This window comes from Narcine bancroftii, chromosome 3 (genome assembly GCF_036971445.1).
Source record: "Narcine bancroftii isolate sNarBan1 chromosome 3, sNarBan1.hap1, whole genome shotgun sequence".
Classification (NCBI taxonomy): Eukaryota; Metazoa; Chordata; class Chondrichthyes; order Torpediniformes; family Narcinidae; genus Narcine; species Narcine bancroftii.
The window spans coordinates 231,712,335-231,736,624 of record NC_091471.1 but is presented as its reverse complement, the minus strand read 5'-3'; the positions used below and the strand labels follow the sequence as shown (position 1 = coordinate 231,736,624).

General features: G+C 50.0%; 3 protein-coding genes across 8 annotated transcripts in view; 2 read left to right on the top strand and 1 right to left on the bottom strand.

Moving 5' to 3' along the window:
* The window catches only part of kif22 (kinesin family member 22), a 35,550-nt gene extending 35,009 nt beyond the window's left edge, over positions 1-541 (bottom strand). The window contains exon 1 of one of the 4 annotated variants that reach the window (XM_069926882.1): positions 221-541. In XM_069926882.1, the coding sequence (XP_069782983.1) occupies positions 221-303 (83 nt within the window). In that variant the 5' untranslated portion in view covers positions 304-541. Of the gene's footprint in view, positions 1-15 lie in introns of all 4 variants that reach the window. The other 3 variants (XM_069926888.1, XM_069926887.1, XM_069926885.1) reach the window with 3 other exon arrangements.
* Positions 269-10,694, top strand: pagr1 (PAXIP1 associated glutamate-rich protein 1). Of its 2 annotated transcripts, none has more exons than XM_069926889.1 (5): positions 269-563; positions 2,405-2,609; positions 2,981-3,250; positions 9,867-9,946; positions 10,386-10,694. In XM_069926889.1, exons 1-5 carry the CDS (start codon positions 284-286, stop codon positions 10,565-10,567), a joined length of 1,017 nt encoding a protein of 338 aa, XP_069782990.1. In that variant the 5' UTR covers positions 269-283; the 3' UTR covers positions 10,568-10,694. The 2 variants fall into 2 exon arrangements, with proteins under 2 accessions (XP_069782990.1, XP_069782991.1); XM_069926890.1 differs by having other exon boundaries at positions 2,405-2,578; positions 10,386-10,539.
* A 346-nt stretch (positions 10,695-11,040) lies between these two features.
* The window catches only part of LOC138756410 (proline-rich transmembrane protein 2-like), a 49,408-nt gene continuing 36,158 nt past the window's right edge, over positions 11,041-24,290 (top strand). Inside the window, exons 1-4 of one of the 2 annotated variants that reach the window (XM_069922899.1) lie at positions 11,041-13,718; positions 15,084-15,159; positions 16,151-16,577; positions 17,350-17,482. In XM_069922899.1, the coding sequence (XP_069779000.1) occupies positions 16,215-16,577; positions 17,350-17,482 (496 nt within the window). In that variant the 5' untranslated portion in view covers positions 11,041-13,718; positions 15,084-15,159; positions 16,151-16,214. Of the gene's footprint in view, positions 13,719-14,534; positions 15,160-16,150; positions 16,578-17,349; positions 17,483-24,290 lie in introns of those variants that run through there. The other variant, XM_069922900.1, reaches the window with a different exon arrangement.

Here is a 24,290-nt window from a genome sequence, read left to right as displayed (position 1 = left end):
CTCCCGCCTACTTACCTATTCCTTCCAATCGGTGTCAGGTGCTGGTTGGTGACGTCAGTATTATTGTCAACATCACGCCCCAGACCCGTCAATCAATGGCGTCTGGTCCCGCCGATCTACCGGCCGTATCCAGTCAGTGACCGAATTTGAGCGGTGACGTCAGGAACTTTGGCTGCATCCATATACAGTTGTCACTGGTGACGTCAAGAAATGCACAAACCCAATCTCAACAGCGCCTGATTCCACCCACTGTCCCGCTTTGACCAATCGGTGACCGCTCCAGATGCATGACGTCACAATCATTCCTCCGGACAACCACCGCCCCGCTTCGAGCCCCGTCTATCAACAGTGCACGATCCCGCCTATTCGCGGCGCAATCCAATCGATGTTCGTCTCATGCCCGGGACGTCATCCGGGCATTGCCCGATCCCATCCAATCAGCTGGCGTGTTCCACAACCCTCCCCCCCAACAGCTACCGGCACGCCAGACCGTCGACTGTTGGAGTTTGAATCGGACGGCAGCGATCCGAACGTTTCCGGTACTCTGACCGGAAGTGGGCAGGGTGAGAACTGCAAGTTGTCTTTTCTCTTCCTATTTATCCTCCCCTCTTCCCAGGGATATTTATCATCCCCTCTTCCACCTGAAAGGTATTTACCCTCCCTTGCCCACCTGAGGGGGATGTACCCTAACCTCCTCCACTCTGAGGGGTTTTTATCCTCCTTTCTTCAGGTGGGAAACTGAGGCGTATTTGCTCCTTCCCTCCTGAAGGGTATTTATCTTCTGCTCCTGAAGTATTTACCCTCCGCTAAAGGGTATTTGCCTTCCCCTCCCCCACCTGAGGCCTATTTACTCTTCCAGCACCCCCACCAGAGTTGTATTTACTCTCCATTCTCCCCCCTGAGGAGTATTTATCCTCTCCTTGAGTATTTATCCTCTTCTTGAGTATTTACCCTCCCCTCTTCCCCCTAACGGCTATATACCCTCCCCTCCCCCCAAGTAGTATTTGCCCTCCCCTCACCCTTCGAGGTTATTTCCACTCCCTCCCACCTGAGGGGTATTTCCCTCCACTACAGTTCGGAGGGCAGCAACCTCCTTTGAAGAAGACCGCAGAGCCCACCTCACTGACAAAAGACAAAGGAGGAAAAACCCAACCAACCAATTTTCCCTTGCAACCGCTGCAACCGTGTCTGCCTGTCCTGCATCGGACTTGTCAGCCACAAACGAGCCTGACGTGGACATTACCCCTCCATAAATCTTCATCTGCGAAGCCAAGCCAAAGAAAGAAATCTGAGGAACATTTATCCTCTCCTTCCCCACCTGAGTGGTATTTACCCTCTCATCCCCTAAAGTGAATTTACCCTCCCTCCCCCCACCTGAGGGGTATTTACTCTCCCTCTGAGGAGTATTCACCCTCACCTTCTCCCAAACAGGTATTTACTCACATTGAGTTTGGCCAGAGGATTTCCTCATCCTTTACCACTCTCTCCCCTGAACCCTTCTAAAAAAAAATCCTCCCACCCCACATCATCCCATCACTTTACTCCCTCACCCCCATCCACTCCTTACAATTCTGCTCAGGTTTACCCCTGCCCCCCCCCAACTGGTTTCCCTCATCACTCCACCTGAGGTACTCATTCCAGTCCAGACGTTGGTGGATTTGATTATCCCTGTACACCAGGAGTGTCAAACTCAAATTCATGGAGGGCCAAAATTAAAAACTTGACTAAGTCGAGGGCCGAACTAAATATTTATTGAAAATTTTCAACAACATCTGCATGTTTTCTCTTCTTTCAACATATGTAATGTTAAACTTTAGGATATAACTTTAGGAGGATAATGTTACAGGTCAGGAGTAGGTAGCTCAAGTTCACCCTTTGCTTGACCTGAGGGAAACATATTTGGTCCCTGTGGAGATGTAGTCAGCATTCACAGGCTGTGTCCATTTTGGCCTGCATCAGGACTCAGCATTTCCTGCTCACTCCTCAGGCTTTAGGCCTCTATTCACCCTCGACCCACCATCCCTCTACCTGACCAGTCCTTTACCCAACCTCTACTCACCCCTCACTCCACTCGCTCTGCCTGTACCCACCCCATTCTTTACACGCCCCTCTACTGCCTCTCCCCTCAACCTGTTCCTCCCTCAACCTGTTCCTCCCTCTACCCGTCTCTCACCCTCTAATCACCCCTCCCCTACTCACCCTGCCCCTCCCCTTTTACCTCTTCCCTATCCACCCCTCCTTCTACTCATCCCTCCCTCTAACTGCCCCTCGCACCACCATAACTTCCCCTGCCCATTACTCCTCACCTACACCCTCTCCCCACCCCTGCTTACCCACCCACTCAGGCCCAGCATGCTGCCGATCAGCCTTTGTGGACAGCCACCATCTCTCTCTTCACGTGCAGGGACGAACCAGCCGTCCCTGGGGTCTGTGCGGGTGCAAGCGCTGAAGGCCGTGGCGACCGGGAGAAGTGCGCTCGCGCTGTGGAAGGGCCGTCCAGTGCCAGTCGCGCGGGGCTCGCGCTGCCCGGGGGCCGTGCGCAGCCTGCCATGCCCGTCGCGCCGACAGGAAATCACAGGTGCTCGCCAATCCGCCGCACCGCTCGACAGGTGGGAGAAGTGACTGGTTGTGGGGAGCCTTCCAACTGGCTTGCCGACTGATGACATGGACAGACTTCTCATGTTACAATTTCTCATGTTACAATGGGGAAGGATGTGCAATGAAGGGGGAGGATGGTGGGGGTGACATTACCAAAAAACAGCATCGGCTCTCGCTGCAGGCGGGCCACCTCTAATACATTTTTGAAATGATCTTGCGGGCCAAATATAATTATATCGCGGGCCAAATTTGGCCCGCGGGCCAGAGTTTGACATGTGTGCTGTACACTTATGTTGTTCTCTCTCCCCCTGCCCCTCTCTCTTTCTCCCTGCCCCTCTCACCACCTCTTTCTCTCTGTCTCTCTCTCCACCCACCCTTGCAGGATGGTGTCACCTCCCCCCGGACCCCTTGCCCAGGAATCCTGGTGTGTGGGACGCAGCGACGATGAGGAGGAGGAGGTGGAGGGGTCTGAGTCCTGGTGCCCCAGCCCCCCGGAGATTGTCCATCTCTACCGTATTTTGTCTGAGCACGGGCGGTTGGAGCTGTCGGCCCGGCCCCTTCCCCGTCGTCCACCCACCCCCGAGGCTGGACCTCCTGATGAGGAGGATGATGGGGCGGAGGAGCTCCAGGCCCTGGAGGAAGAGGCGGAGAAGTAAGGGTCCCAAACAGAGGGCATGCGGAACATTCCAGAATAGGCACCCACCTTTTAAACCCTCTTCCTACCAATCTCACCCGTCCCTCCATCACACTCTCAATACTCATCTCCCCACACCATCACCTTCAACCTCTGCTCACCGATTCCCCAAATCTTGGCCAAAAACTCTGTGCCTTCACCAGTCTATTTCTGTCCATTTCAAATACATCAGCACAGTACAGGCCCTTTGGCCCTCAATGCTGTGCCGACCCATACATTTCCTGCCAAAAATAAATCTTACATTCTCCCTGCCTTGTATCTCTCTTCCATCCATGTGCCTGTCTAAGAATCTTTTAAATGCCCCTAATGTTCCAGCCTCCATCACCACCATCCCTGGCAAGGTATTCCAGACACCCACAACTCTCTGTGTAAAATCTCTTCCCCCACTCCCCCCCAAACCAAACTTCCCTCCCTTCACTGTGTCAGACATCCTCTAGTGATTACTGATCCTGCCCTGGGGGAAAAGGTGCTGACTGTCCACCCTATATATTCCTCTCATAATCTTGTAGACCTCTATTGTCTCTTCTCATCCTTCTTCACTCCAAAGAGAAAAGTCCAAGCTCTGCATCCACCTCCCCCCTTTCCCAGCTCGACCACATCCTTCCTGCAGCCGGGTGACCAGAACTGCCCCAAGGGCAGGACATCCCAGCTCCTCCACTCGTTCACTGTGTCGGTACCCATTCCCCAAGGTCACTCTTCTACCACACTCCCCACCGTTCACGTTTTGGTCCCCATACCCTGAGGTCCCTCTGTTCTACAACACTCCCCACCGTTCACCATGTCGGTCCCCATAACCCGAGGTGTCTCTGTTCTACAACACTCCCCACCGTTCTCCGTGTTGGTCTTTGTACCCGGAGGCCTCTCCATTCTCTCTAATATTTTTAATTGTTTTTATTTGTGCATATATTTATATATATATATATATATATATAGCTACTCATACATGGGTAATAACAAGTATATATAAACAAAGTAAACATATGTTAATAAATAGCTGTAAACAAGCTATCTACTCATACATGGGTAATAACAAGTATATATAAACAAAGTAAACATATGTTAATAAATAGCTGTAAACAAGCTATGAAAGAGACAAAAAAAGTCTATAAACAAAAACTATTCTAATAATTTAACCCTTCCCTTGTGAAGTTATGATTAAACATATCTGTTCCATTAATGCTTGAAAGAAAGGACAACCAACCTGTAAAATGGGATCCAATAATCTTATCAATTCTGAAAACAATTAAGGAAAGGACCACATAAATTTAGAAAATTGAGGTTCATTACATTAGTAGAGCATTTAATTTTTTTTCCAGAGTCAAGTATGCCATCACATTAGATAACCGTGGAGGGACTGTATCCTTCCATCACTATAGATCTTCTGGCAATAAGAAGAGCAAAGACAGCGACATGGAATTGTAGCCTGTCTGACAAAGCATCTTCCCCGTGGGGGAAGCATCACTCCTCTCATCTTTCACAATACTCCTGTCATCGTGACTCCACACCACATCCTGGAACATTACAGCACAGAAAACAGGCCAACCATTTACCTGCCCTGTCCCACTGACCTGCACCTAGTCCATTGTTCTCCATTCCTCTCCCATTCATGTACCTGTCCAAATTCTTCATGTGTTAAAATTGAGGTCTCATTCACCACTTCAGCTCTTTCCACACTCCCTCCGCTGTCTGTATGAACAAGTTCTCTCTCATGTTCCTCCTAAACCTTTTCCCTTTTATCCTTAACCCATGTCCTCTGGTTTCGATCTCACCCACCCTCAGTGGGAAAAGGCAACCTACATTTACTCTATTCCCTTCAGAATTTTAAATAGCTCTATGAAATCTCCCCTCATTCTTCTACGCTCCAGGGAATAAACCTGTTAAATCTTTCCCTGTAACTCAGTTCCTAAAGTCTGGGCAACATCCTGGTAAATCTTCTCTGCACTCTTTCTATCTTATTGATATATTTCCTGTAGTTTGATGACCAAAACTTCATACAATACTCCAAATGTGCCCTCACCAAAGTCTTGTACAACTTCATAACATCCCAACTCCTATACTCAGTACTTCGATTAATAATTTTTTTTAATGTAGACACAGCACGATAACTGGCCCACGAGTCTGTGACATCCAATTGACCTATAACCCCCCGGTACATTTTGAAGGGTGGGAGGAAACCCACTGAGTCCTTCCAAACGAAGCAACCCTGCAGTTGTCCATCTGTTGCATCTGGTGCTCCTGTAGCAGTCTCCTCTACGTCGGAGAGACTGGGATACAGGCCGGGAGCCCCTCGGCTCTGACTGCCACAATGGTGGGATCTCCCAGCGGCCACCCATTTCAATTCTCCGTCCTATTCCCCTTGCCAACACATCTGTCCATGGTCTCACGCATCGTCAGACTGAGACCGCCTGCAAATTAGAGCAATGACACCTCATCTTCAGCCTGGGCTCCCGCCAACTGGATTGCATTAACATCAACTTCTCCAGTTTCCCTGAAAGCCCCATCTTTCCCCTTCCCCTATTCCTATTTCTCCTTTCCTTTAGCTCTCTCTCCTTTTCTCTCTGTCACCTTTCCTCTCTCCTGCCCTCCTATCCCTGGCCAATTAATACCCTTTGTCTGTTGGTCTGCGGTCCTTGCCCTTCCTTTTCTTCTCTCCACCCCCTCCCCCAGTCTTTTAATTCAGACGCCTGTCCACATTTTTACTCACACCTTGAGGAAGGGCTCAGGCCCTGAAATGGCAGTAATATGTCTTTTTTTCTAATTTTTTTTCCTCGTTCAATCTTTTTATAGAGTTTTAAAGAATAAGAATACATTGTACAGAGAACACAAGGTAACCAAATATGAAGAATATAAATTCATTTCCAAAAATAATACAATAATGATGTACCCCTTCACCATACAATGTTGTCAGAATGACAAAAAAAAGAAAATCTAACCCCCTACTGAAAAAATTCCTGGGATGTTTTGACATAAAATTAAAGGTGTTAATAGTTATGCTGAATCAATAAAACATGACTAACTGAATGAAAAACCATGTAATAAAATACCTTCAAGGACCAGGACAAACAGATTAAATGAGCACGAAAATGGTCCATAAAAGGACTCCAAATTTTATGAAAATTAGTGTTAGTATACAACAGGGAACTCCTGATCTTTTCTAAATGACATAACCACTCATGGGGGAAGCAGGATCTTTCCATCAAAGTTGGATCACTTCACGCTCTAACAGTTGTAAGTAGTATGACTTGACACTCACTAATATGATCTTGCGCTCTCAAAGCAGGTTTGAGACCAACATAATTGACAGAACACGAAAAACCTCCCTCCAATAAGGTTCAAGAGCTTGACAGGACCAGAACATAGGTATCAAAGTTGCTTCCCTGTCACCTGTCACCTCTAGGATATAGATCAGGAAACATCCAGGATAATTTTGTCTTTAGACATGCAAGTCCAAGGTACAACCTTGAACTGAATTAGGGAACAATGAGCACATATCGAAGAAAAGTCAACTAATTTAAGGATTAAAGCCCAATTTTTTTCTGAGAAAACTGTAGATCATGCTCTTTTAATGTTATCAAAGGCAACCTGACGTGTCCTATAAAAAGGTAATTAAACCCTTCTGGGAGGGTTGTAATTTGAAAATGACATCCAGCACATTAGATTCAGTTTGGTAATTGAACCTGTGAAAATATTCGGATCTGCAAGTATCTTAAAAAAATAAATGTGAATTTGGACAATTAAATTTCACTGATAATGATTCAACAGACATGAGACAACTGTCTACAAATGAGTCTCGGAAACACTAAACACCATTATCGTACCAATTGACAAATGTCAAATCACGTAAACAAGGAGGAATACAGAAATAGATAATATAAAACTTGATGAAGGAGAAGCCGTTTGAATCAAAACATTTCCTCAACACAAGAAATGTTTTATGACAGGGCTGTGCATCATTCTGCTAATGTCAGCTAAAGGAAAAGGAAGTGCAACTCCTAAAAAAGGATGAAACGGGAAACTCAGCCAACTGCAATTCTGAAGAGTCCCAAACTGGGTGGTCCAATCTAAAACAAAATAAAATGTATATTGATTCCCCAGTGATAGTATCTAAAATATACCTTGACCTCCTATGGATGCTGCGAGACCGGCTGAGATCCCTCAGCCTTTCTGTGTTTTTACCACAATCACAGCATACGCACACTTTCGTGTTTCACGATACTTCTCAGTACTGGCCCTTCTCTATAAACCTACACAACCATCTCACCCTTCCCTCCTTCACACCCACAATCCTCTATTTTTCTTACACCCATGTGTCTTTCTCAAGAGTCTCTTCAATATCCCCTATAGTACCAGCCTCCATCACCACCCCCAGCAATGCATTTCATGCACCCACCACTCTCTGTGAAACTAAACATCTCCCCTAAACTTTCCTCCCCTCACCTTAAGTAGGTGTTTGCTACTGTCATCGAGCTGGGAAAGGGGGCAGAAAAGGTACCCCAGGACCGGGATGTGGAGCTTGAGTTATAAGGAGAGGGTGTCAGAGAGGCTGGGAAGCTTCTCACTGGACCGACATTGTGACGGATGGTGGGGAGTTTGTAGAACAGAGAGACCTCGGGTTACGGGGACTGACAAGGTGAACGATGGGGAGTGTCGAAGAACAGAGAGACCTTGGGTATAGGGACTGACGCGGTGAACAGTGGGAGTGTTGAGTCCAAGAGTTAGGATGTCCCGTTACAACCTGCACGAGACACGGGCGAGACTGCGCTCAGGACAGTTCTGGTCACCTGGCTGCAGGAAGGGTGTGGTTAAAAGCATACAAAATGCTGGAGGAACTCAGCAAGCCTTTTCAGGAGACAAAGATATATTGCAGATGTTTCGGGTCTGAGCCCTTCAAGGAAAATTCAGAAAAGGGAGTGTAGTGGTTAGTTCCACACCTTTACAGCAGCAACGATTAGGATCAGGGTTTGAACCTCGCACTGTCGAGTTTGTACGTTGTCCCTGTGTCTATGTGGGTTTTCTCCAGGGGCTTTGGTTTCTTCCAACCATTTGAAATGTACTGAAGGTGTAGGTTAATGGGGTGTAAATTTGGAGGCACACACTTGAGGGCCAAAATGGCAAAGTCGAATATATCTGAATTCAAACAATGGGGGAGGAATCCAGACCAACAAAAGGTGTTAATTGGATGTGATGAGGGATGAAGTAAGAATTCCACGGGAACTGCTCCCTCCGTGACTCCCTTGTCCACTCCTCCCTCCCCACCTATCATCCCCTTGGAACCTACCCCCATGACCACAGGAGATGCTCCACTTGCAGCCACACCTCCTCCCTCACCACCATTCGGGGCTTAAACAGTTCTTCCAAGTTAAGCATTTGTGAATCTGCGGAGGTCATCGACTCCATACGCTGCTCCCATTGTGGTCTCGTCTTCTTCAGAGAGACTGGATGCAGACTGAGAGATCACTTTGCCTAGCACCTCGGCTCCGTATGCCACAACAGCGTGGATCTCCCAGTGACCACCCATTTCAGTTTTCCATCCCATTCCCTTGCCGACATGCTTGTCCACGGTCTCATGCCCTGGCAGACTGAGACCACCTGTAAATTGGAGGAACAGCGCCTCATCTTCTGATTGGCATTAATATTGACTTCTCTGGCTTTCGTTAAAAACCCCCACAACTCCCTGCTTGCCCCAACAACTCTCCATTCCCTGTCTCCACTGATAGAGACAAGATAAACTCTCACCTTGTCCCTTATCACATCCAATTAACACCTTTTGTTGCTCTTGATTCCTCCCACCCCAAAGTTCTTTGAATTCTGAGACTTTCTGTTATATCCCTTTTCTGATGTTTGGACTCAGGCCCAAAACATCCTCTGAAATGAATGGGATGCTGAAATGACCGGCGGAGTTCCTCCAGCATTTTGGTGCGTTATTAACCACAATCACAGCGTCTGCGTCTGCAGCCATATTGTGTTTCACGTAGGTAAGGTGTGGTTGAGCGGGAGGGGGGGAGGAAGAAAGATTCCCAGGACTGGAGTTCAGGGGGGAAGACTGGGACGTTACTTCCTGGAGTGCAGGAGGATGAGAGGGGCTCATCAACCCAAGAGGGGGCCAGGATGTCAGCCACTGTCTTCCTCCTCTCCTGCTGGGGATGGGGTGGGGTGGGGGCTAAAACCATGAAGGTTTAAGGGGAGAGGGGATATTTAAAGGGTCAACTCTCTCCCAACACATGGAGGGGAGTGGGTCCACAGGAGTGGGAGAGGGGAGGAATGGACAGTAGAGGATCGAGAGTCTGGACCAGCAGGAAAGAAATGGGAAAATGGACCCAGTACTGGGTCACATGGTAATTTAATGTAGACTGACAGCACAGTAACAGGACCTTTCAGTCCAATTGACCGACACCCCGCGAACATTTTTGAATAGTGGAAGGAAACAAGACCCTGGAGAAAACACAGATATAGGGAAAGTGTACAAACTTTACAGACGGGATTCGAATGCAGGACACTGGCGGTGTAACAGTGTTATGCTAGCTGCTTTGCTAACCATGCCACCCCTCTCCCCCACCCTACAACCCACCCCCAGGCCTCCAGTTCCCACTGAGTTTGACTTCGATGATGAACCAGCACCAACAAAATCCTTCCTGGGAATGCGAAGATCAGCAGGTAGGCAAAGTGGTTCAGAGGTTTCCACCCCCCCCCCCACACACACCTCTGTCTCCCTCCCCCTCTGTCCCCCTTTCCCTCCTCTCTCACACCCTTCCTTCTTGCTCACCCTTCCCTCCCCCTGTCCCCTTCCTCTCTTCCATCTCTCCCCTTCCCTCTCTCTCTCTCTCTCCCCTCCCCTCTCTACTTACAGCAGCCCATCACCTCCGTCCACATACCTCTCCCCCTTAAGCCCACAACCCCCTCCCCCCACCATCATTCCCCAGCCACCCCAGCCCCACCCTGCCAGCCTCTGCCTTCTGCCCCCACCACCACCTCTTACCCCCCTCCGCCCCACCCCTGCTAACCCCTTCCCTACACCCACAACCTTCCTCCCCCCTCTGCCTACACCCCTTGCAGCCCCATCCCTGCTTACCCCTGCCCTCTTCCGCCACCACAGGGAGCTCAGGAAGACCTCCGAGGCGGGAGGCAAGACTGGACAAGGTCCTGTCCGACATGAAGCGACACAAGAGGATCGAGGAGCAGATGATGCGGTCTGGCAAAGATGTGTTCGAGCTGAGCCCAGGGGCTGATGTCACCCCTCCTCGTCGCCGCGGGATCTTCCAGTGCCGTAACTACTGACCTCATCCCATCCCCAGGGAAACCAGCAGCAGAGACCCTAGAGGGGTCCTCGGGACAGGAGAACTTTCCGCTCTCCATCCTCCCCCCCCCCCCCCCCCCCAGTCATTAAAAAGAGCATCTCACTCCTCTCCTGCGTGCTCTAGGCTTTGTGTCTCTCGCAGAGTGGGGAAGAGAGAAGGGAGGAGAGAGGGTAAGAGAGAGAAAAGGTGAAGAGAGAGATTGAGTAGGGATATGGGAAAGAGTGGAGGGTGAAGTGGGAGTGGAGAGGGGAAGGGAGGGAGTGGGAGATGTGGGAGGGGGAGGCAGAAGGGAAAGGAGACAGAGGGGAGGGGGAGGAGGGAGGGCAGAGATGCATAAGGGGAGGGGATAAAGAGGTGGGTGAGGAGGTAGAAGTGGAGGGAGGGATGGAGGAGGAGGGAGAAAGGGAGAAAGGAGAGGCAGGAGGGAGTGAAGAAGGGAGAGAAGGGCAAGGTAGGGTGGGAGAGAGGGGTATGGAGAGGAGGAATGGAGGGGAGTAAGGAAGCGGGGAGGGAGTGGCACTGAAAGAGCACACATTACCAGGCAAGAGGTAACAGGTGAGTGCAGGTGGGGTGGGGGTGGTAGGAGAATAAGTAGAGGGGTGATGCAGAGACCGGTTCTCTCCCTAATCGGGGAGGGGGTGGAGATCCAGGAACCCGTGCTGCTGTGTCTGATGAACAAGGGTCAACAGCAAAGACAAGGACTTCAAGTGGGAATGTGAGGAGGTGGGGGAACTGGGGTCCCCCAGAGGAAACCCCCTCCCCTCCTCCATGTCCGTCTCTGACTGAAGGAGCACAGAGAAAACTTACCAGGACATTACGGGACTCGAGGAACTGAGCCGTGTAGAAGGGAGACATCTACAGCACATTGCAGGCCCTTCAGCCCACATTGTTATGCTAACCTACTCTAATGACTGCATGGAATTTCCCTCCTGCCTTTTTCTCCTTTCTTTTCACCTATCCATTTGTCTTTTCAGAGATCCTGTTGTCCCTGCCTTCCCCACCATTGCATTCCTTGTCCCCACCACTCACTGTGTGAAGAACATCCTCCTGTACCTATACCCAAGCACCTTAAAACTACGGCCCCCTCACGTGAGCAGCTTCACTGCCCCGGGGAAAAAGCCTCTGGCTGTCCACACAATCAATGCCTCTAATCGTGTTGTACACCTCTATCAGCTCACCCCTCATCCTCCATCACTCTGAGGAAAAAAGGTCGAGTTGCTGAACCTCTCCTCACGAGGTGTGCTCTCCAGGCAGCGGCCTGGTAGGTCCCCTCTGCACCCTCTCCATCTTTCCTGCAGTGAGGTGACCAGAGCTGGGTGCAGATTGGGAGATTGCTTCACTGAGCACCAGCACTCCGTCCGTACCAGTGGCCAGCCATTTCAGTTCTGCACCCCATTCCCATACCAGGATGTCTATCAATGCCTCACGCACTATCGCACCACGACCACCCATAAATTGGAGGAACAACACCAGATTTTCCGGCTGGGCACTCTTCAGCCGTATGGCATTAACATCAACCTCTCCAGTGTCTGCTAACCTGCTCGCTCTTTCTCCCCACCTCGCCCCTTCACCCGTCAGCTCTCTCTGTTCACCTAGCCGCCCTTCCTCCCCCTGCTTGCTGCTATTTCCCCACCCCCCACCAGTTACCTCCTGCCTTTGCAACAACACCTCCCCCCTCCGCCATTTTATTTGGACGAACATTTTTCCATACCTTGATGAAGGGCTCAAGTCCGAAACGTCGGAAATGTAATTTTATCCTTATATAAAGGACATTGGTGGACCTGCTGAGTTTCTCCACCATTGTGTTTTTACTTCAACCGCAGTGTCTACAGAACATTCGTGTTTTACTTCTAACCAAGGTCTCACACAGCTGTGACTTTACCTCACAGCTGTCAGAAACTAGACTTGAAGAAAGGTTCAGGCAAGCGATTGCAGAAAGACCTGGGAGTGCATGAATCGCAGAAGGTTGGTTTGCAGGAGCCATGGGCTGTCGAAGGCAAATGCAACGTTGGCCCCTCATTGCTGGAGGGATGGAATTTAGGAGCTGGGAGGTCCTGCTGCAACTGTACAAGGTCCCGGTGAGGCCGCATCTGGGGAACTGCAGGCTATTCCAGCCTCCGCACTTTGGGAAGGACATAATGGCTTTGGAGGCGGCACAGAAGAGGTTCACCAGGTCAATTCCGGGGATGAGGAGAGGGAATCTTATAGAAACATATAAAATTATGAAAGGGCTAGATAAGAAGGGGTAGGTAAGTTGTTCCCATTGGTGGGGGAGACCAGAATGAGGTCCAGGGGAGTAGATTTAGGACGGAGATGAGGAATTGCTTTTCCCAGAGGGTGGTGAACCTGTGGAATTTGCTGCTCATTAAAACAGTGGAGGTGACCTCAGTAAATAAATTTAAATAAATAAATTTAAGACAAAGTTGGATAGATTTTTACATCATAGGGGAATTAAGGGAGATGGGGGAAAAGGCAGGTTGGCAGAAATGAGCTCATCATCAGATCAATCATAGATCTTATTGTATGGCGGAGTAGGCTCGACGGGCTGACTCCTGCTCCTATTTCTTATGAAACGCCAATCACAGATCTTTATCTCCTATGGACGCTGCGAAACTGGCTGAATCCTCCAGCATTTCTGTCCTTTTACCACAATCAGTGTTCTCAGACTCTCGTGTTTCACAACATTGCTGAACAGTACAGGCCCTTCTCTAGAAGCCAACTGACCAATCTAATCCTTCCCTCCCTCACACCCATAACATCTTGCATCCATGGGCCTGTATAAGAGTCTTTGAAGTGTCCCCTATTGACCCAGCATCCACCGTCACCACCCCTGGCAACTAATTTCAGGCATCTTACTCTCTGTGGAACAAAACATCTAAACTTCCCTACCTTCATCTTATTTTGACATCCTCAGGTGTTTGTTACTCTTGCCCAGGGTAAAAAGCGCTGGCCCTCTATCAAGTCTCTTCTTTCTATGTTCCAAAGAGAAAAGTCCCAGCTCTGCGAACCTTGCCTCATAAAGACTTGTTTCCCAATCCAAGCAACATCCTGGTGAATCTCCTCTGCCTTCTCTCTATAGCTTCCACATCCTTCCTGTAATGAGGTGACCAGAACTGAACACAATATTCCAGGTGGGATATAACTAGAGTTTTATAGAACTGCAAAATGTTCTCGCAGCTCTTGAACTTGATCCCCCAACTAATGAAAGCCAGCACCACGCACGCCTTCTTACCATCCTATCAGCCTGCATGGCGATCGTGGGATGGTTGGATGTGGACAGGGTCGATGGAGGGAAAGAGATGTGATGAGGTGTAGACAGTGTCGATGGAGGGGAGGGAAGTGATGAGGTGTAGTTGGGGTTGATGGAGGGGAGGGTTTGATGAGGTGTAGACAGGGGGGTTGATGGAGGAGAGGGGTTGATGAGGTGTAGACAGGGTTGATGGAGGAGAGGGGTTGATGAGGTGTAGACAGGGTTGATGGAGGGGAGGGGGTTGATGAGGTGTAGATGGGTACGATGGAGGGAAGGGGATATGATGAGGTGAAGACGGGGTCAATGGAGGGGAGGGGGTGATGTGTAGACAGGGTCATTGGAGGGGAGGGGTTGATGAGGTGTAGATGGGGTCAATGGAGGGGAGGGGGTGTGATGAGGTGCAGATGGTGTCAATGGAGGGGATGGGAGTGATGACAGGGGCAGGGGTTACAGAGACAGGGAGGGGTGTAAGGGACAGGAGGGGGTTACAGAGACAGGAAGGGGTGTAGGGATGGGAGGGGGTTACAGAGACAGGGAGGGGTGTAGGGGAAGGGAGGGGATTTCAGAGACAGGGAGGGGTGTAGGGGACGGGAGGGGGAGGGTGAGAAGGGAAGGGTCGGGGAGGGAGGAGCCAGGGAGTGCGGAGAGTACCGCAGTCAGTGATGAGTTGGTGATGTGTAGGTCACATGTGATTGGGAGAGACCCTGCTTTGTGTGTGTGTGTGTGAGAGAGAGAGAGAGAGAGAGAGAGAGGAGTGTGTGTGGGTCTGGGTGTTCACTGCAGAAAGCAAGGCACTACCCCTCTGCATCCTCACTCTCTCTTTCCCCACCCCTTTCCCATTATCTCTCTTGTGCTCCTCTATCTCCTTTCTCTCTTTCCCCCTCTATCTCCCTTCTATTTTCCCCTCCCCTTCCCTCTCACACCCCTTCCCTCTCACACCCCTTCCCTCTCACACCCCTTCCCTCTCACTCTTTCCTGTCTCCTGTTCCCCTATTTCCTCCTATCATCCCCCCTGTCTCTGCCACTTCTCTCTTATCTCGTCCCCTCTATCCCCCTTCTCCCGCTCACCTTCTCTCCCCCCAGCTTCTGTCACACCCCTCCCTCTATCTCTCTTCCAATCTATCCATCACTCTATATCTCTCTCCTCCTTTTGCTCATCCCTCCCTTCTCTCTCTTTCACTTTCCTTCCACCTCCCCAGCTCTCACATTTTTCCACTCTCCTTCTCTTCCCCCACCCTTCCCCCAGCACATCGAGCCCTCTGCCAGAAGGTACCTTCCAGCGGGGAATCCTGATCCATCCACTCCATCATCTCGAGAATCTGGTGAGTCAGCTGGGAGAGTCTGCCGTCGGGAATTCCTCTCGCTCCCTCCCTCCCTCCCACCCTCCTCTCTCGTTGGCCTCCCTCCCTCTTCTCCCACAGTGCAGGGTGTGCGAACTGCTTGTTCGAAGCATCAGGCTAGGACAGAGGGTTGGGAGGGGAGATCTCAGCCTAGGGGAGGGCTGGAACCTGCAGCAATCCATTGCCCATCCCTCCCTCTCTCCCATCCTCCCTCCCCTTCTCTCTCCCCTTTCCACCCCTGCCCCCCTCTCTCCCCTCTCTCATCCACTTCCTCTACCCCACCCCTCACTCCCCTTCTTCTACCTTTTCCTCTCCCACCTTTGAACCCCCCTCAATCACCCCTCCCTCCATGCCCCACTCCCTCCTTCCTCGATTCCAGGCTCAACCCTTCGAATCCTTTTCCTCAATCCCTATTTTTTGATTCTCCCCCCCTTGATCTCCCCCTCCCTAATCTCTACCCTTCCCTCCACCTGTCCCCCTCGATCTCTCCCTTCCCTCCATTCCCCCTCCCTCAAACTCTTCCCTCTCCCTCAATCCCCCCTCCCTCTACTTCCCTGACCCATCTCCCCCTCCTGCCTATCCTCCACATAAGATGCCTCTCTCCCTACCAGGCACCAACTCCTTCCCCATCTGTTCTCCTCCATCTCTGTCCCCATTCCTCCTGTTTTGACAACAACCTGCCCCACAGATTCACTGGATAGGGTCTCTGTGTGTCCGTGGATGTTATTATGTGTGACAATATTCTTTCTCCACTCCCCTTCTCCCCCCGCCTCTCTCAACCCTGCCCCCTCGCCCCCCCTCTCTTCCCCCTCTCTCCCCCTCCTCTCTTCCCCTCTCTCCCCTCCTTCCCCCTCTCCCTGTTTCTCTTCTCCCCCTCTCTCTCACCTTCATCCTCTCTTCCCCCTCTCTCCCCATTCACCCTCCTCTCTCCCCTTCCCTCTCCCTCCCCTTTTCTCTGTCTCCCCCCGTCCAGCCCCCTCACTCCCTCTTTTGCATCTCACTCTCCCTCCCTAGTTGACGTGGTCAGATACTCAGACATGGCCGGCCGGTCGGAGAGCGACATCCTTGGGGGTGCTCTTCCCGCGGACCCCTGCCAATCCATGGCTAATGGGCACAGCGGGACGGGGGAAGTGGGCAAGGCGCGCTCGCTCCAGGACCTGAAGACGGAGGGGATCCTGCAGGTTCCGAGGCGTCCAGACAGGGCCCGATCAGTTTCCCACCTGCCCCCCCTGAGGTGGAGCTCGCCACGGACTAGCCTGAGCTGGGGGGGCTCCGATGAAGGGGAGGGGGCAGCGGTGGACAGTCGGAAGCCCCCCCGAGACTACATCTTCTTGGCCGCCCTCTCCTGCTTCTGCCCAATCTGGCCGATCAACATCGTAGCCTTCGTCTACTCGGTCATGGTGAGTGTAGGTCACCGACAGCCTCCCCTCCCCTCGCCTTCCATCCCTGCCCCTTTCTCTCCCTTCTCTCCTCCCCTCACACCCCTGCCCCTCCCTCTCCCACCCCTTTCCCCTCTTCCTTCCCTTTCCCCATCTCTTTCCCCTTCCCTGTTCCCCCTCCTTTTTCCCCATCCCTTTTCCCCTTCCCTCTCCCTTCTCCCCTTCCCCCTCCCTTCTCCCCTTCCCCCTCCCTTCTCCCCTCCCCTCTCCCCTCTCCTCTCCCCTTCTCTTCTCCCCCTCTCCTCCCCCTCTCTCCTCCCCCTCTCTCCTCCCCCTCTCTTCTCCCCCTCTCTTCTCCCCCTCTTCTCCCCCTCTCTTCTCCCCCTCTCTTCTCCCCCTCTCTTCTCCCCCTCTCTTCTCCCCCTCTCTTCTCCCCCTCTCTTCTCCCCCTCTCTTCTCCCCCTCTCTCCTCCCCCTCTCTCCTCCCCCTCTCTCCTCCCCCTCTCTCCTCCCCCTCTCTCCTCCCCCTCTCTCCTCCCCCTCTCTCCTCCCCCTCTCTCCTCCCCCTCTCTCTCTCCTCCCCCTCTCTCCTCCCCCTCTCTCCTCCCCCTCTCTTCTCCCCCTCTCCTTTCCCTCTCCCCTTTCTCCCTCCCCTTTCCCCACCTTTCCCCTTCCCCTTTTTCATCCCCTTCCCTCAATTCTTTCTTTCCCCCCTCCACTTGCCCCTTACCCCTTCTCCCTCCCCCATCCCCAACCCCATTCCACACCCTGCTGACGAACTCTGTGCCCACAGGCCAGGAACAGCTTCCAGAACGGAGATGTGGACGGTGCGCGGAGGCTTGGCCGCGTGGCCCGGATGCTGAGCGTGGTGGCTCTGGTTGGTGGAATCCTCATCATCGCCGTGTACTGTGCAGTCAACTTCTCCCGTGAGTCCCAGAGCAACTGGGAAGTGAGGGTGGGAGGGAAGGGGGGGGCCAGGAGGAGGGTGGTGGGGGTGGAGGGGAAATGGGTGGATAAGCTGTTTTTGGACAAGGATGTGTGAGGTACTTGGGGGAATTTCATAGGTGAAATTTTGAGGGGACAGAGTCTGTTTTTTCCTGTCAGGATTAAAGGCAAGGTTCGCAGGCAAAGGGAACATTAGTTTTCAAGGGGTATTGGGGATCTGGTTCGGAAGGTGTATAACAGGTGGAGTATGGAGTGAAGTCTGGTTCCTGTGATGTCACAGGCTGAGTTAACCACCCTCTGGAGTTTATTCTTGTCCTGAGAGTTGGCACCTCAGTACCAGGCAATGATGGAACGTCTTCAGAAAAAAGAGGAGGACGGGCTTGCTGTCTTATAGCAAATAAGGGTGGATAAATTCCCCAGGGACTGACCAGATATTCCCTCAGACCATGAGGGAGGCAAGTGTAGAAATTGCAGGGGCTCTGGCAGAAAAATTTTAAATGACTTGAGCCCAGGTGAGCCCAGGAGGATGGAAGGGTGGCTCACGTTGTTTAAAATAGGCTCCAAAAGTAACCCTGGAAAGGATAGGCCGGTGAACTTGACATCAGTTGTAATTATTGGAAGGTGTTCCAAGAGATCGGATATACAATTATTTGGACAGCCAGGGACTGATTGGGGATAGTCAACATGGCTTTGTGCGTGGTAGGTCATGTTTAACCAATCTTATAGAGGTTTTCGAGAAGGTGACCAGGAAAGTAGATGAAGGAAAGGCTGTTGATGTGGTCTATGTGGACTTTAGTAAGGCCTTTGACAAGGTCCAACATGGGAGGTTAACCAGGAAAGTTCAGATGCTTGGTATTCATGGTGAAGTCGTGAATTGAATTCAACAATGGTTGGATGGGAGAAGCCAGAGGGCAGTGGCGGACGATGCTTCTCAGGCTGGAGGCCTGTGACTAGTGGGGTCTCTCAGGGATCGGTGCTGGGACCATCGTTGTTTGTCATCGATATCAATGATCTGGATGATAATGTGGTGAAATGGATCAGCAAGTTTGCAGATGAGACTGAGATTGGAGGCGTTGTGGACAGAGACGAAGGTTTTCAAAGCTTGCGGAGGGATCTGGACCAACTGGAAAAATGGGCTGGACAATGGCCGATAGAATTTAATGCAGACAAGTGTGAGGTGTTGCATTTTGGAAGAACAAACCAAGAAAGGACGTCCACAGTGAACAGTCGGGCACTGAGGAGTGCGGTGGAACAGTGGGATCTGGGGATACAAATATGGTACAATTCCGATTATCTGAAATTGGATTTTCTAAGATCCTCAGTTATCCAAAAAATTTTTGGAGCCAAACTGACCGGGGACATCGGGCACCTGGCACTAGCCCCAGTGGACCTCTGGATCCTGGTGGTAGCAGGAGGGACCTCAAGCTCCCAGGCAGGAGCGGGGCAAATGTGGGAAAGTATCGGTGATCAGATTTGGCCAACATTTTGTTTTGGTGAGAAACATTATTTTAATGCTTAAAAGCCTTACCTTGTTGTTTGTTGTTGTGTAAACACTGTTACAAGTGATTTGTTGTTGCTACTGGGCTGTTTTTAAAACATTACCAGTTCTCCAAAATAAACCATTTATCTGAAATGGGTCCAGTCCCGACCATTTTGGGTAATTGGAGTTGTACTGTACATAACTCCCTGAAAATGGCATCACAGGTGGACAGGGTTGTAAAGAGAGCTTTTGGCACATTGGCCTTCATAAATCAAATTATTGAGTGCAGGAGTTGGGATGTTATAGTGAAGTTGTACAAGATATTGGTGAGGATACATTTGGAGAATTGTGTGCAGTTTTGGTCACCGAACTACAGGAAAGATATCAATGAGATAGAAAGATGCAGAGAAGATTTACTAAGATGTTGCCCAGACTTCAGGGATTGAGTTACAGGGAAAGGTTAAACAGGTTGGTACTTTATTCCCTGGAGTGTAGAAGAATGAGAGGAGATTTGATGGAGGTGTTTAAAATGATGAGGGGGATGGACAGAGTCAGTGTAGGCCGGCTTTTCCCACTGAGGGTCGGTGAGACAAAAACCAGAGGACACGGGTTAAGGGTGAAAGGGGAGAAATTTCGGGGGAACGTCTTCCCACAGAGAGCTATGGGAGTGTGGAATGAGCTGAAGCAGTGAATGCAGGCTCGATTTTAACATTTAAGGAACATGGAGGCTATGGACTGGGTGCAGGTCAGTGGGACTCAGCAGAAAAATGGTTTGCATGGACGAGAAGGGCCAAAAGGGCCTGTTTCAGTTCTGTATAGAGTTCTCTGGTTCTACAGTATAATCCGTCACATCGGACTGACGCTGTATCACTCACGCTGATACTAATGAGTGTAACAAACCACGTTTACAATATGCTCCCCGCTGTTCCATGTCTACTGAGGGTGAAACATGGAGGTCTGCAGATGCTGTGATTGCGGTGAAAACACATCAAAATGCTGGAGGAACTCAGCTGGCCTCACAGTGCACGCAGGAGGTAAAGATCTATAGACCTTATAGCGCCGGCGATTGGAGACAAGATTCGAATCCAGCGCAGTCAGTTAAGAGTTGGTACATTAACCGGGGGCTCCAGTTTCATCAGAATGTTCTAGGGGGTGTAAATTGGACAGCAAAGGCTAGTGGGTAAAAATAGCCTGCTACAATGGCATGTGTCTAAATTTAATGTTAAACCCAGTCACGTCAGGCTTAACATGACCAATCCCAGTAACTGTTTACACACACACACACACACACACACACACACACACACACACACACTGCAACCCAGTCACATTGGGCTTAGCACGACCGATACCAGTAACTGTTTGCACTCACACATACATTTTATACACACACACATACACACAGTACAACCAAGACACATCGGGCTTAACACGACTGATACCAGTAACTGTTCACACTCACACACACAATACAATGTAATTGCATTGTGCTTAACATGACCAATACCCATAACTATTTACACTCACACTCACACTCACACACACACACGCACACACACACACACACACACACTACATCCCAGTCACATCAGGCTTACATGACCAATACCAGTAACTGTTTACATTCACACATAGAGTACAACCCAGTCACATCAGGGTTAACACGCCCAAAACCAGTAACTGTTTACACTATCACACACACACTACAACCCAGTCACATCAGGGTTAACACGACCGATACCAGTAACTGTTCAAACTCTCTAGCAGGCACAGTATAAATCTGTCCCATTTCGGTAACGCAACCGAAACCAGCAACTGTTCACACTCCAGGAAATGTTTACGCACACACACGTATAGTACAACCCAGTCACATTGGGCTTAACATGACTGATACCAGTAACTGTTTACACTCACCCACACACACAGGCACAGAGTGCAATCCAGTCACAATGGGCTTAACACGACTGATACCAGTAACTGTTTACACTCTCACACACACAGTACAACAAATCACATCGGGCTTAACACGACCAATAGCAGTAACTGTTTACACTAACACACACAGACAGGAACAGAGTGCAACCCAGTGACATTGGGCTTAACACGACTGATACCAGTAACTGTTTACACTCACCCACACACACAGGCACAGAGTGCAATCCAGTCACATTGGGCTTAACACGACTGATACCAGTAACTGTTTACACTCTCACACACACAGTACAACCAAATCACATCGGGCTTAACACGACCGATAGCAGTAACTGTTTACACTCACACACACATACAGGAACAGAGTGCAACCCAGTCACATTGGGCTTAACACGACTGATACCAGTACCTGTTTACACTCACACACACGCACAGAGTGCAACCCAGTCAGATTGGGTTTAACACGACTGATACCAGTACCTGTTTACACTCACACACAAACACACACACACACACACACACACACACACACACACACACACACACACAGAGTACAACCCAGTCACATTGGGCTAAACACGACTGATATCAGTAACTGTTTACACTCCCACACACACACAACAACCCAGTCACATAGTGCTTAACATGACCGATTCCAGTAAATGTTCACACTCTCACACACACTGTAGAACTCAGTAACATCTAGCTTAACACGCGATACCAGTAACTGTTTACACTCTCACACACACAGTACAACCAAGTCACATCAGGGTAACATGCCCGATACCAGTAACTGTTTACACTCTGACACACAGTACAACCCAGTCACATCGGGGTTAACACGCCCGAAACCAGTAACTGTTTACACTCTCACACACACAGTACAACCAAGTCACATCGGGCTTAACACGACCGATACCAGTAACTGTTCAAACTCTCTAGCAGGCATATTACAAATCTGTCCCATTTGGGTAACACAACCAATACCAACAACTGTTCACACTCCAGGAAATGTTTACGCACACACACACACCTATAGTACAACCCAGTCACATTGGGCTTAACACGACTGATACCATTACCTGTTTACACTCACACACACACACACACACACATGCACAGAGTGTAACCCAGTCACATTGGGCTTAACACGACTGATACCAGAACCTGTTTACACTCACACACGCACACACACACGCGCACAGAGTGCAACCCAGTCACATAGGGCTTAACACGACTGATACCAGTACCTGTTTACACTCACACACACACACACACACACACACACACACACACACACACACACACACACATACACAGTATAACCCAGTCACATCGGATTTAACACGCCCTATACCAGTAACTGTTTACACTCTCACACACACAGTACAACCAAGTCACATCAGGGTAACATGCCCGATACCAGTAACTGTTTACACTCTGACACACAGTACAACCCAGTCACATCGGGGTTAACACGCCCGAAACCACTAACTGTTTACACTCTCACACACACAGTACAACCAAGTCACATCGGGCTTAACACGCACACAACCTATAGTACATCCCAGTCACATTGGGTTTAACATGACTGATACCAGTACCTGTTTACACTCTCACACACACACACACACACACACACACACACACACACACACACACACACACACACACACACACACACACAGTGCAACCCAGTAACATTGGACTTAACACGACTGATACCAACAACTGTTCACACTCCAGGAAATGTATACGCACATACACACCTATACTACAACCCAGTCACATTGGGCTTAACATGACTGATACCAGTACCTGTTTACACTCACACACACAGAGTGCAACCCAGTCACATTGGGCTTTACACGAATGATACCAGTACCTGTTTACACTCACACACACACACACAGAGTGCAACCCAGTCAGATTGGGCTTAACACGACTGATACCAGTACCTGTTTACACTCACACACACACACACAGAGTGCAACCCAGTCAGATTGGGCTTAACACGACTGATACCAGTACCTGTTTACACTCACACACACACACACAGAGTGCAACCCAGTCAGATTGGGCTTAACACGACTGATACCAGTACCTGTTTACACTCACACACGCATACACACACACACACGCAAAAAATGCATCCCAGTCACATTGGGCTTAACACAATACCTGTTTACACTCTCACACACACACACACACGCACAGAGTGCAACCCAATCACAGCTTAATACGACTGATACCAGTACCTGTTTACACTCACACACGCACACACAAACACACACACACACACACACACACACACACACACACACACACAGTACAACACAGTCACATCGGACTTAACGTGATCGATACCAGTAACTGTTCACACTAACACAAACAGTACAACCTAATCACATTGGGTTAACACGACCGATACCAGTAACTGTTCAAACTCACTCGCAGGCACAGTACAAATCTGTCCTATTTGGGTAACACAACCGATACCAACAACTGTTCACACTCCAGGAAATGTTTACGCACACACACGTATAGTAAACCCAGTCACATTGGGCTTAACACGACTGATACCAGTACCTGTTTACACTCACACACACGCACAGAGTGCAACCCAATCACATTGGGCTTAACACGACTGATACAAGTACCTGTTTACACTCACACACGCGCACAGAGTGCAACCCAGTCAGATTGGGCTTAACACGACTGATACCAGTACCTGTTTACACTCACACACAAACACACACCCACACACACACACACACACACACACACACACACACACACACACAGAGTACAACCCAGTCACATTGGGCTTAACACGACTGATACCAGTACCTGTTTACACTCACACACGCGCACACAAACACACACACGCATAAGAGTGCAACCCAGTCACATTGGGCTAAACACAACTGATACCAGTACCTGTTTACACTCTCTCTCATACACACACACACACACACACACACACACACACAGAGTGCAACCCAGTCACATTGGGCTTAACACGACTGATACCAATTCCTGTTAACACTCACACACACACGCGCGCACACACACACACGCACAGAATGCAACACAGTCACATTGGGCTTAACACGACTGATACCAGTAACTGTTTACACTCACCCACACACACAGGCACAGAGTGCAATCCAGTCACAATGGGCTTAACACGACTGATACCAGTAACTGTTTACACTCTCACACACACAGTACAACAAATCACATCGGGCTTAACACGACCAATAGCAGTAACTGTTTACACTAACACACACATACAGGAACAGAGTGCAACCCAGTCACATTGGGCTTAACACGACTGATACCAGTAACTGTTTACACTCACCCACACACACAGG